This window comes from Dama dama, chromosome 12 (assembly GCF_033118175.1).
Source record: "Dama dama isolate Ldn47 chromosome 12, ASM3311817v1, whole genome shotgun sequence".
Taxonomy (NCBI): domain Eukaryota; kingdom Metazoa; phylum Chordata; class Mammalia; order Artiodactyla; family Cervidae; genus Dama; species Dama dama.
This window is the reverse complement of record NC_083692.1, coordinates 19513103-19526831: the sequence shown is the minus strand read 5'-3', so window position 1 is coordinate 19526831 and position 13729 is coordinate 19513103. Positions and strand designations below refer to the sequence as shown.

The 13729-nt window shown below is 48.4% G+C and overlaps 1 protein-coding gene across 5 annotated transcripts in view; it reads right to left on the bottom strand.

Moving 5' to 3' along the window:
- The window catches only part of DPF3 (double PHD fingers 3), a 285832-nt gene that overhangs the window by 136731 nt on the left and 135372 nt on the right, over positions 1 to 13729 (bottom strand). For all 5 annotated transcript variants that reach the window (XR_009695069.1, XR_009695068.1, XR_009695067.1 and 2 more), the window contains one exon: positions 8970 to 9077. Coding sequence is in view for 2 of the 5 variants with exons in the window: in XM_061156751.1 (XP_061012734.1) it covers positions 8970 to 9077 (108 nt within the window). In the remaining 3 variants the exon portion in view is untranslated. The remainder of the gene's footprint in view (positions 1 to 8969; positions 9078 to 13729) is intronic.

The window sequence follows — 13729 nt, the reverse complement described above, 5'->3', positions numbered from 1 at the left end:
CCCCGGCTCCCAGAGCCCTGCAGAACAGTGCCAGAGGCCTAGGCCCCTTCCCCCAGACCTGGCGCCTGTCCCCAGGCTGCCAGGAGGGCACGAAGCAGGGGCTGGAGAGGCCTGCCCACCTCTCTCCAGCTCACGAGGCCAACGAGCTGAAGAAGCTGCTGTTGCCGGCCTCCAGAATGGATGGCTGCAGCTCTTGACACTGCAGGAAAGAGATAAATGACTGGTCATTTCCCCCGATTCACTTGAAGGCATCCATTCTCCCGGTCGTACCACGCTCAAGCAACCCCCCGCGCAGGGACAGATAAGCACTGACAGATGGGGTGGGGAGCCCAGCGTCCTTCCCCCCTCGGAAGGACACAGCCGGACTCCTTTGCAGATGGGAGAAGGTCACGTTGTCTGTTGGCTCACACCTGGCTGGGGGCTCTACGGGTCCCTTCCCCTGCGTTCCCCCATCTCACCCACTGCCCCCCCCAATCCACCAGCTCATCCCTGTGAGGAGGAGAGGGGGAGGCAGGGGTGGGGTGGGGGGCCAGAGGGAGCCAGCTGACAGGCTCATCAATCTCAGGCTACATGCTTGGCACATCAGCGTTCCGTAAGTTGCTCCCGGGCTGGGAGGGTGCCGGAGGAGTCGGAGGGACTGTCTTGAGGAGAAGAGAAATCGAGCCGAACATCAGAGAGCAAATGGTGGAAGAAGCCCGGAGACTATTAAAATGTGGGCCATGTACAAAAGCAGTAGGGAACTAATTAAGATGCAGGATTTTCAAAAGCTGGGGAAGTTGGCCGCGGCCCGCTCCCATCTGTAGAGTTCTGGCAGTTCAGTGCGGAAGGGACAGCACCCTCGGCTGGCGAAGCAGGCCGCTCCATCGCTGCCCCCGCAGGCAGGACTCAGGCCTGGACTGCCCCCTTAGGAGGCACCCCTCCGAGGGTCCCTGGGACTTGCTTGGTGGCCGGCTATGGCATACTCCGCTTTGGGCCGTACCTTCAACTACCATCCCCCAAGGGTTTCTGCCCAACCATTCATGTTCCCTCAATAACATATGGGGGAGGTGGTGATTATCCTGGTCAATCACGCCCAGTCACTGAACAGCAGCCAAAAAAAAAAAAAAAACCCAAGAGAAAGAACCAGAACCCTCTTCCTGGCTGCCTTCCTTCCCATCACCCTTGGAATCTGAAAGAGATATGCTGGTCCCCAAGGGTCCTGGAGCAGAAAGAGCCTGGCAAGGCCTCAGGTACATTCTAGGAGCCCTACTGAGACCCCAGGATGGATGTGCGTGTTGAGTCCTAGAGCAACAGGGCACCAGTTCCAACAGGTTCCCCCACAGGTTCCTTTCCTTGGCTTCACCACAGATGCCCTTGGGAAATTCACTGCCTAATTCCATGCCACAGTGTCCCAACCTCTAAAACAAAGCCTGTCCTAGACCACAGAGATCTAAAGGTCTGGAATGAGAAGACGTTAAACTGATCTAAGCAAACTATCTGAGCATTTAACCCAGAAGGACATAAGTTTGCTCCCAGCCGTTTATCCTTATTCAAAAAAAAAAAAAAAAGTGAAGTTAAAGGCTCTTTCTTAATCAGCTGGCTTTTGCCCAACATCTGCCCCACTCTTCAGGGCCTTCTGATGGATATTTACTATCCACCTTTCTCTCTTGCCAGCTTAGCTTCCCCTTCGCAAGGACAGAGCTCCATTCTTGGGGGCAATGGTCCAGGGAAGGCCCCTCCCTGGCACCAGGCCCCTGCCCGTCTTCACATTGCCTGAACTGTGATGGCTGCACCGTGAAACACCTTGCATTTGTCCCTGCAGCCAAATGCAAGATGCAGAGAACACTGAACTCTATTGTCAGTCAGCGGAGAGAAATAATGCTGTGTGTGTTGTCCTTCAGACGCCCAGGCAAGTAGGAGGTTGCAAGATGTTTATTCAAGACTGATTGGAGGGATGATGCTAGGCGTGAGAAACACATAGGTCCAGGGACGCTGAGAATGCTTTCAAATTCCAAAGAGTTCGCCCCAGCTCTCAGCCTCATTCCACCCCCACACAGACACATTTTTATTTTCAGCAAGTAGTAAAGAAACATGGGCAGGATGGCATATTCACAGTGAGGGAGATGGGATGAGGACAGCAGGCCTGGGGAGTACTCCATCAGTGTATAATTTAGCCCAAGAACAAATGACTTCACAGCAGCCACCATCGGCTCCCCACTCCCCACCCTGCAATGTCACAGATGAGCTTTGGGCTGTGTAGGGCTGAACCAGAAGTGGATAGTTCTGCAACCCTGGCTGAGATCTGCTCCGAAGTCCCTCAAATTTCCTGAGTGGATCCCCCACCCCTTGCCCTGACCTGGTTTCCTGACAAAACTCTCAGCTGTGAAGACCTGGGATCAAGGACAACTCTAAGCCATGTTCAACCCTTTTTTTTTTTTTTTTTTGCTGAAAGCTGCCCACCACTGGCTGGACTCAGGCAGGATCACAAATGAAGGCAGAAGGGACAAACTGGGTGCTGGCATGACAAATTGCTTGTGGCAGCTCCTTATCATGCATGGGAAGGTCTGAGATGGAAGGAAACTCATGCTTTGAGATAATTTTGCTCCAGGCCAATGCTCCATCTCTCACAAATCAGTGGAACTCTTTGTCTCTCTCTCCCCAGAGGACTCGACAGGCTGATGGTGGAGCCCAAGGGAGGCTCCAAGAATCATAGACATAACTGCATCCCGAGAGCCCGTCGAGCGGAGCTCAGGAGAACCCACACCAGGAGATTTGGAGGGAAGACAGAGGAAAGGATGGGCAGCAATGGGGACTGGGTGGTGAAGGGGTGCCAAGGGTGGTTGAGTCACTCATTCATTTTTTTCCAACATAAACTCAGTCTTCCAGTTTCCATAGATTTAAAGAGATTCAGCCCAGGATGGACAAATTGATTATCAGTTTTCAGCAAGGTTTGCCCAGAGAGGACTATACATAATGTTGGGCAATCTGCTTTTTTATTTCCACTAAACAATATAGCTTGGATGTCTTTCCTTTTTTTTTTTTTCCCCCTACTCATTCCTTTAAAGGACAAAATACTATTCTATTTTACGAATGTATTCTATGTTTAACTAGTACCCTGCCAAAAGACCTACTGGTTGTTTCTATTCACTGTTTGCTGCTGTTGTTACAAACAATGCCACAATGGACAACCTTACCCATTGGGAGTCCTTATTTATTTATAGAACAAAATTTTCTAGCCACAGAATTTGTAGGTCAAAGGGCAGATGATTTTTAAATACTGACAGGCACTGTGCATGAACCTTCAAACAGGTTAGACCCAGCTCCACTTCCGTGTGTAAAACAGAGCAGATCCCTAGCTTCTCATCTCTGTTCCCTGCAACTGCCCCCCATTCCCAGGGAGATCTGCCTCCATCCACCCAGTTGACTGCCTCCACCTACTAGAAATTTGCAGCAAATTCCCCAGGAACTCTGTTCAGTGGTTCTACCCTGAGTCACACTCGAAAGTACAGACCAAAAAAAAAAAAAAAAAAACCAGCTCTCTTTGAGACCAAATCAAATGGAATAAAAATAAGAAAGAGTCATTTTGGAATACTGTCCAAGTCAATTCTGTGCTTTGGGAGGACATTCCCCCCCATAGAAGGGGAGAGGTCCTCTCAGCTGAGGACTATGTATTTTATAAACGATGATGGCAGAGCCTCTCAGAGGTGGCATGTGTTACCTATGCAGGGACACCTGCCAAGGGGACAGAAGGGAGCTGAGATCCAGAACATGCCTGGTAACCCACCAGAAGGGGCATCATTTATAAATGTCTGCCCAGCCAGGGGATCTTTTTCTTCTTCTGCACAAAGGTGCCGTACGGACGAGCTGAGGCTCTGGGTGAGGGACCTTTTCTGAAATGTTGGCTTGTGTGAAAAATTCAAAGGCAAATGTGTAAAGCCTCCAGGAAGAGGATGGTACTTTTTTTTTTTTTTTTGGTCATGCTGCTTCATGTTCTCTGGACAGGCCCTGATGCTTTGAGGTTCAAGCCTGAGGCTCCTTATCACTGACTCTCAGATGCTTCCCTGGCATTTTTACTCACAACCTACAGCTACAGGCTGGTGAGGTGCTACACATCCTGAGAGCCATGCCTGGCCTGGTGGTACACACTCAAAACAGGATACAAAAATGACTGACATTTGGCCCAAGGTTTGTTGTGGGGGGGGGGGGGGCTGTTTTTGTTTTTAGTAGGCTTAAGAGTAGGTCTGATTACCCAGAGAGGGAACAAATTCACCTGAGATGGATCTCCTGTCATTTGCAAAGTTGTAGTCCTGGATTGTTTCTAGTTTCTTAACACTTAGGTGCAGGTGTGGAGAAGCCATTCTGCCTTGGGCAGGCCTGACTTGCCTGGGGTCTTCTGCCACCTGGGGATATGATTACACCTCTGAGGGCCCATCCTCAACCAGGCTGGTGCTCATCCTTGCAGAGAGGGTCCTCCCACAGGACCCTGACTGTCTCTGAGGCTGGGCCTTCACTGGAGGAGCAGCCACCTCGGTGTCTGCTCCAAGTGTGAGGACTGAGCCCAAGGAAATCTCTCAAAGATCACAGATACAGACATGGTGCTTCTGGGAACATGACTACAGGACACTGCCAGCCCCAGGGCCTTCCTTTTCCCTCCCCCAGACCCAAGGATGGGGCAAGTCCAAAGTCAGTCATGACCCCAGCTGCTCTACCTTCAGCTTCGTGGAGACCCACATGCCCGAGTACATGTCTGTAGCCAGAAGGACCAGACACTGGTAACGCAGCTCTTTGCCTCAGTCCCACCAACAATGAGGTTCTAAGTCCTCAGATACATTAGCAGCACAGTAGATGCTCCTTGGCTTTGCCAGCAATCTGACTTCCCTCACCTATAAAATGGGCTTGTAACACTTTTACCTCTCCTTTCCCTCTCTAACTCCCAGGGCTATGGTTAAAGACCAAAGCAACAAGTAATAAATGAAAATGCTTTGTGTGTTGGGGGGGGGGGGGGGGGCGGTGCTGGTCACCCAGTTGTGTCCAACTCTTTGCAACCCCATGAACTGTAGCCCACCAGGCTTCTCTGTCTGTGGAATCCTCCGAGGCAGTAGTACTAGAGTGGGTTGCCATTTCCTTCTCCAGGGGATCTTCCCAACCCAGGAATCAAACCCAGGTCTCCTGCATTGGCAGGCAGATTCTTTACCATCTGAGCCACCAGTGTGTTGTTCAGATACTGGCTACAATGATGATTCAACCAGAGTGCTCCATCCCCAGGTGGCTCTGATGGGTAGGATGAACATAAACCCAGTCAGCTAATCAGTCCTTCCAGGGATTTCTCCAACACAGATAATGAAGGAGAATGCCTTTCTGCCAGCTGTGGTGAGTGCTGAGTCTGGGCTGCTAGTGGCCACCTTGCGATCCCCATGAGGAGAAGACAGTGTTAGAGGTGGAAAGAGACACACAGAGCCCCCACTACAACATCTGAGCCCCTGGATGCAGCTGTGCCTGAAGCCCAAATCCATGCTGGGATTCACTGTTATATCAACCAACTTCCCTTTGAATTGCTTAAGCAAATCCAACTTGAATGTCTGGTATTTATGACTGAAGGAATTTCAACTATCTCTCAGATGCATTTTAATAATTAATATGTTAGTTTTCTAATCATAAAATAAAGTTTTTATGGGAAAAATTTTGATAACTTTTAAGTTAGTACACCTATCAGCAACATGAGGAAGCAGAAGCATTGAACAGAGAAATCAAGCTACCTGGATTCTCTGCCAGTTCCCATGGGAACTGCTGTGTAAGTTTGAGCAAATTTCTCAACTTGTCTGAAAGTGAAAGTCACTCAGTCATGTCCAGTTCTTTGTGACCCCATGGACTATAGAGTCCATGGAATTCTCCAGGCCAGAATACTGGAGTGGGTATCCAGGACAGAATACTGGAGTGGGTATCCAGGCCAGAATACTGGAATGGGTAGCCTTTCCCTTCTCCAGGGGATCTTCCCAACCCAGGGATCAAACCCAGGTCTCCTGTATTGCAGGCAGATTCTTTACCAGCTGAGCCACAAGGGAAGCCCAAGAATACTGGAGTGTCTGGATCTCAAGAAAATAAAGAACTGGAGTTAATGATGTCTGAGGTGTTTACAGTGCTAAACATTTTTGATTCTGTAAAAGATAACCCAATTAATCTGATATAAAGTATTCTTAATAAAGGTTTTTAAAATAAATGTTAAGAATAAAGACTTTGAAAAAGAATAAAGACAATTTAAAATTGATGTCAAGCATTTATAATAAAATCCTTTAACAAATTACATATGATATGTCCTTATACAGTCCATGGGGTCGCAAAAAGTCAGATGACTGAGTGACTAATACTTTCACTATATACATGTAGAATATTCATTGCATCATTGCTTAAATTGGAAAAAAAAATCCCTGGTGGCTCAGATGGTAAAGAATCCACCTGCAGTGCAGGAGACCTGGGTTCGATCCCTGGGTCGGGAAGAGTCCCTGGAGAAAAGCATGGCAACCCACTCCAGTATTCTTGCCTGGAGAATCCCCATGGACAGAGGAGCCTGGCAAGCTACAGCCCATGGGGTCACAAAGAGTTGGACAAAACTGAATGACTCAGCATCTGAGAAACGAAAATTGGGAACAGCTTGGTTAAATAAGTTGTAGTACATTCATACAATGGAATATCGTGTAATTGTGGAAAAGAAATGAAGAAATTCTTTATATATTGACATGACCAGTGCCTGAGGCACATTTTTAAGGGAAAGGGCAAAATGCAAGGTGGTCATGCTGCATGAAAAGAGGAAGGGAAAGTCATACAGATGTAATTCCTGTGTATGTATAACCTGTCTCTTATAGAATCCCTGAAGACTGGTGCCACTGATGCCTCTTTGGAGCCTGGGTCTTATTTTTCATTATAAAATATATCCTTTTATATCTTTGGAATGTGACTGCATTACCTACTCAATTTTTAAAAAATTTTAATTGAAAGGGTAAGAAATGGCAAATACTATTACATATTGTTTGATCCTCATGAGGAAGCTGCAAGGCTGGCTAGGAATCCCAAGTACCACTGTGCTATTTACAGATGCAGAAATACACCCAGAGGGTTCACATACTCCAACACAGAGACACATTCAACTAGCAACAGTCGCCCGAATAGTCCCCTCACTCAAGTCCACACAGCTGACGGGCATGGGCTCACCCTCTCACTATAACACCTACTGCAAAGTTCTGGTTAGGGTGGAATTAAAATGGGTCCAGGTAAAGCTCAAGTCGGGGATTACCTCATCACTCGTCAGACCACTTCCAGATCTGGAACAAGAGAGGAGGGAACCAGCACCTCCAAAATACATTGTTCATATTGATAATTGTTTAATAAAGGCATGTAGATGGTGTGGAGTCATGCCATCCTGACTTGTGGTTCAACCACCTGTAAATCTTCAAACCTCAACATGTGTTCTGAGGATGCAGTCCTTGGGATTGGGTAAAATGCAAATTCTAACTCAGCAGGTCTGGGGTGAGGACCAAAAGCTCCCAAGTGATGCCTATCCTGATGGTCAAGACCATACTTGGAGTGTAATTCTAGAACCATACCAGCTAACATGAGCACCACTAACCACTAACATGTGGCAGTCGAGCACTGAATGCAGCTAGCTTACAATGAAATGTGTTAAAAGTTTAAGATACACACTGGAATTAAAAAAACTATACCAAAGAAAGAAAAATATCTCATTCATAATTTTTATACTGATGACATGCTGAAATGACATTAAGTTAAACAGAATCTATTGTTAAAAATTACTGTCTCCAGTTTTTTCTTTTTTTTAATGTGGCTACTAGAAAATGTAGAAAGATGCATGTGGCTCACAATCCTGCTCCAGGAGACTTGGTTCTCTTATAACCTGCATCTCAGGGAGTTTGGGACTACCTCAGTCATCACCCTGGAGTGTCTGCAAGAGTCTGTAAATGGGGCAAGGCCATATGAGAATTTGAGTGGAGCACCTACCCTTAACAAATAAAACTTTTACACAAATGAAACCTGGGTTAGAGTGAGCAGTTGAAGCATGCTTACCAATGGAACTGTGAGAAAGCATCCGAACAACTGGTTTAGTAGAGATTTTGCAGAAAAAACACAGCCTAGGGAGCCAGTGTGGAAAGGCAGGCATGAGGTAACATTGCCGGACAACCACCCTTGCCAGGTCTGTGTTGTTTGGTGACAGTGGAAAGGGGGCAAGTCAGCTCTGCCTTTACTCCATTTAACAGCCTGTTGCCACCCTTCTTGAGTCACATCCCAGCTCCGGCATCCCCCAAAGCAGAGGTTCCCTTAAAGCTGAGGACCCAGAGCCATCACTTGGCCTTGCTGCAGCCCACAAGGTCTGAAGACAGCCATCTGCTCAGAAGTGTAATAACAGATCAGTAAAGAAACTAACCAACTCTTTCTGCAGGGCCACAAAGCAATCAGTGTCACCTAGAAGCAAGTCCTGAACTCAAACTCTTTCATTTCTATGTCCAAGATGGACTCTATTTTTAGTGACTGGCCCTTCTCATATAAGATGCTCCATTAGTTCATTCCCAGTAAGGTGGGAGAAGGTACACAGGGCACTGTTCTTAGATCACAGTCTAGGACTAGGTTTCTTTACTTGAAACCTTTGGAAGGTATCACCCAGCCCCAAATAGCTGCAAATCCTTCAGCTCTGCTGAAAAGTCATTCATCCTGGGCCTTTTCCCGCCCTGCACCTGCTTGCTTTCCTCTCCTGGGGTAGCAAGAGAAAGACAAAAGGAAGGGGAAGACCTGAGACCCACCCCTCAGAGGGCAAGAAGTTTGGGGGTATTGGGTGGGGGGTAGGTGAATGTGTTTATTCCTGAAAGCACCATGTGGGCACATACACTCTCTCGGAAAACTCCACAGAGCAACCTTGTCCTTGGCCAGCCCAGCACTCCCCACCTCTCATGTCTCAGCCAAGCCAAGCTCCACTGGGCACTCACCAGGTTTTATTTCCAGCAGCCGCAGTTTCGGATCCTCAGGTGGGTGCAATCGTCTCTTCTTACGCCAGCAGCGGGCAGGATATGTGTACAGCTGGCCCGGGGCAAGGCCTGTGGACAGAGATGATATAAAGGTTAAAGGCTCCAGGCTGGATGGGGCCTTGGAAACCACCCTGTCTGACCTTCTCAATCAAAGTGAGAATGAGGCCCAGAGAAGTGAAGGGGCATGTCAAGGTCACACACCTGGTAGATGGTGGAGCCCAGGCAAAATCTAGGCCCCCGGACCCCAGGACCCTGGGGTTCTGACCGTTCTACATTGCTGTCTCAGTAGGCACATGCCAAAAGTGAGGCATCATTGTTATCAAAATCAGTTCTGCTCTCTTAGCCTAGGGAGAAGATCAGTGAGACCTCAAACCACAGGAGGGAATTTTCCAGATTTATCCCCATCATGGTGTTTTCAAGGCAGTGTATTATGTCCAGCTACTGCCCATCAACTGCCCCTCTGCCCGGGCCAAGCAGGTGCCCTTCAAGGTGGAGCAGCAGGAGTCATGCTGTCTACCTGCAGACAGCCTGGATGGGAAACATCTCAAGGAAACAGAGTCAAGCTGCCAGATCTCCTACCCACTGGCTTCTTCCACACACTGACAGCTGCTGGCAGTTCGCTGAAGCCGAAGGGAGTCCCTGGCAACCTCCTTCAGATTATAAGCCTCTCCTGGGAGCAGGCTCCACGCCTGCACAGCCGGCATATCTGTACATGCCTGCCTGAAGTGAAGTGAAAGTCGCTCAGTCATGTCCGACTCTTTGCAACCCCCTGGACTATACAATCCATGGAATTCTCCAGGCCAGAATACTGGAGTGGGTAGCCTTTCCCTTCTCCAGGGGATCCTCCCAATCCCCTGGGATCGAACCCAGGTCTCCCGCATCGCAGGATGATTCTTTACCAGCTGAGCCACAAGGGAAGTCCACATCCCTGCCTGGGCTTCACCAAAAAGAAACAGGCCGGAGTCCAGTGCTGGGCTTATGGATCACACGGTCTCCCAACAAGAACCTCCACTTGGATTTGGCCTTTGACATGAAAGTGCCACACCTGCATCGTGTGTCAGGCCCAGCCCCCTATGAGGAGCCTTCCTGCTCATCAGCCAACACTCTTGGGGCTCACGTGGCACCCCGTGTGGCATCCAGACGCCTTGGAAGAACGTGGACTTCCCACATTAGATCCTGGTCTGTTCCTAGAGAAGAGGGCAGGGGGTGGAGGGTGAGGGCAGAGGAAGAGGGCTGAAGACTGGTTAGGTGATCTGCAGATTAAAAAGCCTGCCCGATGCACCCCCCAAATAAACCAGCAAGTCAACTGACCCACCCCCACCATTAGAGAGAAAAGCCTGGTGAGGACAGGGACTTGGTCTCATTCACATCAGAATCCCCAGAACTGGAACCGTGGCTGACACAGAGAAGAATCAAACGAAACATTTGCCGAGTGAGTGAGGGAAAGAATATGTTCCAGTTCACTTTCACGTAAGTCACAACTCTGTCTTCTGTAGATAAACGTGGCACGTAACTGTTAGAGACAGGCAGCCCCCCCATAAAAGGGGCCCTTCTTAGACCTCGGACCATGGGTACAAAGCATCAGGACCCTTTTCCCATCTTCTGTCTTCCATTTTGGGGCTTTTAAAGTTAAGAGAGGGCCTTCCCTGGCAGTCCAGTGGTTAAGATTTCACCTTCCAGTGGCAGGGCTTGCGGGTTCAATCAATCCCTGGTCAGGGAGCTAAGATTTCACATGCCTCAAAGTCAAAAAACCAAAACATGAACCAGAAATTGCAGCAAAGTCAATGAAGATTTTAAAAATGGTCCACATCAAAAAGTCTTTTAGTACGTAGATGCAATAAGTGTTTACGGTAGACACACACACAAAAAAAAAAACAAAAACAAAAAGTCTTTTAAAAATTAAAAATAAAGCTAAGAGAAAAATTGTCTTCATTTTTGCATTTTTTAGAGAAAAACCTACAAAAGTTTCACTGTTATACCTCCATTCATTCATTTTTCATTTGTGTTGTCATCTCTACCCATACACTGGTTTGGGTCCAAAGCAGAGGCAACAACTACTCCAGCATTAAAGGAGACAAAATTTTGTTTTGTTTGAAAAGTGAAGGAATTTATGATTCCTTTAAATGGGTGCATTGAGTTGGAGTCCCTTCCAGATGTTTTGACCATTGCTGGGGCCGGTGTTCCCCAGGACCCCAGAGAAGGCCCAGTATAAGGGGTGGCCCGCTGCTCCATATCCCAGAACTGGTCCCGTAATCCCCCCTTATCTTGGATGAGCAATTCTTAATCCAGGCTGAAGCCAAAACTCACCTGGAGAACTTACTAACACCAATGCCCCAAACCATGCCAGAGCTACCCTGTCCACATGGAGGTGTGGGGGGAACTGAACACCTCTTTGTCTTAAAGAACTTTATAGACTGTCATAATATCTGACAAAGAAACTCTGGATGTCTAAGCACCATCAAGTTACTACTTGGATGTTCCCTCTGATGTACCAAGACCAGTCTAATCATTTTTCCGGTAGGTTCCCAAGGATCCCTGTATTTTTCCAAAGCCATTGTCATTAACTGCTTGCTTACTAGACTATCATCCCCACTGGTTTACTAAGATGCAAGGTGGCAGGAGCCATGTCCATCTCAAGTATCCCCAAAGCTTAGCACAGTGCCTGGCAGGCACATCAAGAAACCCTTATCAAATATTAATAAACTCAACCAGAATGGTTGAGTTTCAGAAACATAGAAAGTGGGTGACCCTTAGTTCCTGTTGTTCCTGACTCCAGGAGACTCCTCCACCCGCCTCCAAACCATCCAAGAGGGACTCATTGCACTGAACACAGAACCCACCCCACCCACCCCAAGAAGGGAATCTCTGTGCTGCAGGCTCCTTCTTGCCCCACAGGCTGCTCCCATGGTATTTCCACTTGACCAAAAGCAGGTCCGTGAGAAGGAACTTGTCCTGACCAGCACACTCAGAAAGGTCTAAGTGACCAGAGGTCGAAAACATTCGCTCTTGTCCAAGTCCTCCACCCTCCCTGAGGCTGCCATCACCACACTGCCTGGTCAGCTGCCTTGGGCCACTCAGCTGCAGGTTCATTCCCCCGGGAGAGTCCATTTTAGGAAGTAGTTTGAATGCCCAGAAGAAGGGACTGTCTTTATTTCCTTCTGTAACTTTGTATAGTGGATGGAGGAGCCCCACAGTGCAGATGATGAGCACGCGTCCTCATACTCCACTCCCGATCACCTTGGGAATCTCACTATACCTCTCTAAGCCTGTCTCCTCGCCTTAAGATAAAGGCAATAATAATACCTGCCTTACAAGAACTGTAGGGGGATTAGCTTATATTCAAGAAGAAGCTCTTTATAACCATGAAGTCTTGTACAGACATCAGTTCTTAATTATCAGGAGTTAGCTGACTTAGACGAGCCTGGACTTTCTGCCCACATGACCCCTATCTGGCCTGATGCAACTGCTCTTTGCTCCTCTAGCCACAGTGGGGGCAAACAGGCTCCCCTTTGATGCCTGCTTCAACTCGAATCAACAAGCAAATGCCCCCAAGAGCTCTCTCGGGGCTCCCGCCCCCTTCCTTGCCCTCCTCCCTGGGCTGACAAGCACCAGGGTGCCTTTATAGGGCCAACACATTCAGCCCTGGAGTTCCACTTACACAAGGATGAACAGAGCCCCATGAGAGTTATGTTGTTTATCTCATTAGAACAGGAGGCACATAACTCAAAGCCCATGTGTCTGTGTGGTAGATGGAGGAGGGGGTGGGGGAGAGGGAGGCACAGCTGCAGCTGGGGAAATTAACCTGAAGGAGGAAGTCTGGGAATGGTGGAAATGAGATGGATATAGAGGAGAGGAAGGCAGGAGACAAGAGGGGTGACCAGCCTTCCCGGTAACCAAGACCACAGCAACCCCTCCATTCATATACCCCACTGAGCAAACTGCTCTGCTATTACTTTGAGCTGCAACTCCAGGTACACTTATATACAAGTGTGAGCACGGCAGACACACACACACATACATACACACCCACTCAGGAACTCACACACTGGCTGCGGGAAGAACTGGCTCCATAGAAAAATTCAGCAGGATGAGCTGGGTGCCTGCACATGTAAATTGCTTGTCACATGCATGGCCCACGTTCAGCAGGTGGATCCTGAGTGTTATGAGCCTCTCTGACAGACACAGCATGAGCCATTAAGAATTCAGAGGATGAAATGGGATGGGAACAGATTTGAAAAGAAGAATCAGAATATCTTCCTCTTCCCCAGACCAGAGCAGAGCAGTGGCAGTTTGAGCCCACCCAGAGAAGGGCTCCGCCCACAGCAGCTCAGAGAGTGGCCCGAGGTTCCCTACTCATTACTTCACAGGACACACTGTCCCACTGTTGGTCACTGTTGATGCGACAGAGTTTCACCTTGCCCTTATTTGAAATCAAAATCTACCTTCCTGTTATTTACCTATGCCAGTTTGTCAACCCTTGATCCGAAGAGTGGACAGGTGTCATCTGCATCCCAAATGCCCATCCCACCCACCTGCTTGGGTTCGGAGGAGAGCCAGCTGAGAGAATGAAGAACTAGAGGGCATTAAGAGTTGGAGGAAAGAGGCAGTGACTACACCTGCCCAAGAGCCTGGGACTCTCCCCTAAGACAGGGCATCAGAACTACAGAAGTAGGTATTGAAAAGGGTTCCAGTCCAATCCTTCCAAGCCAGAATAGCAGAGA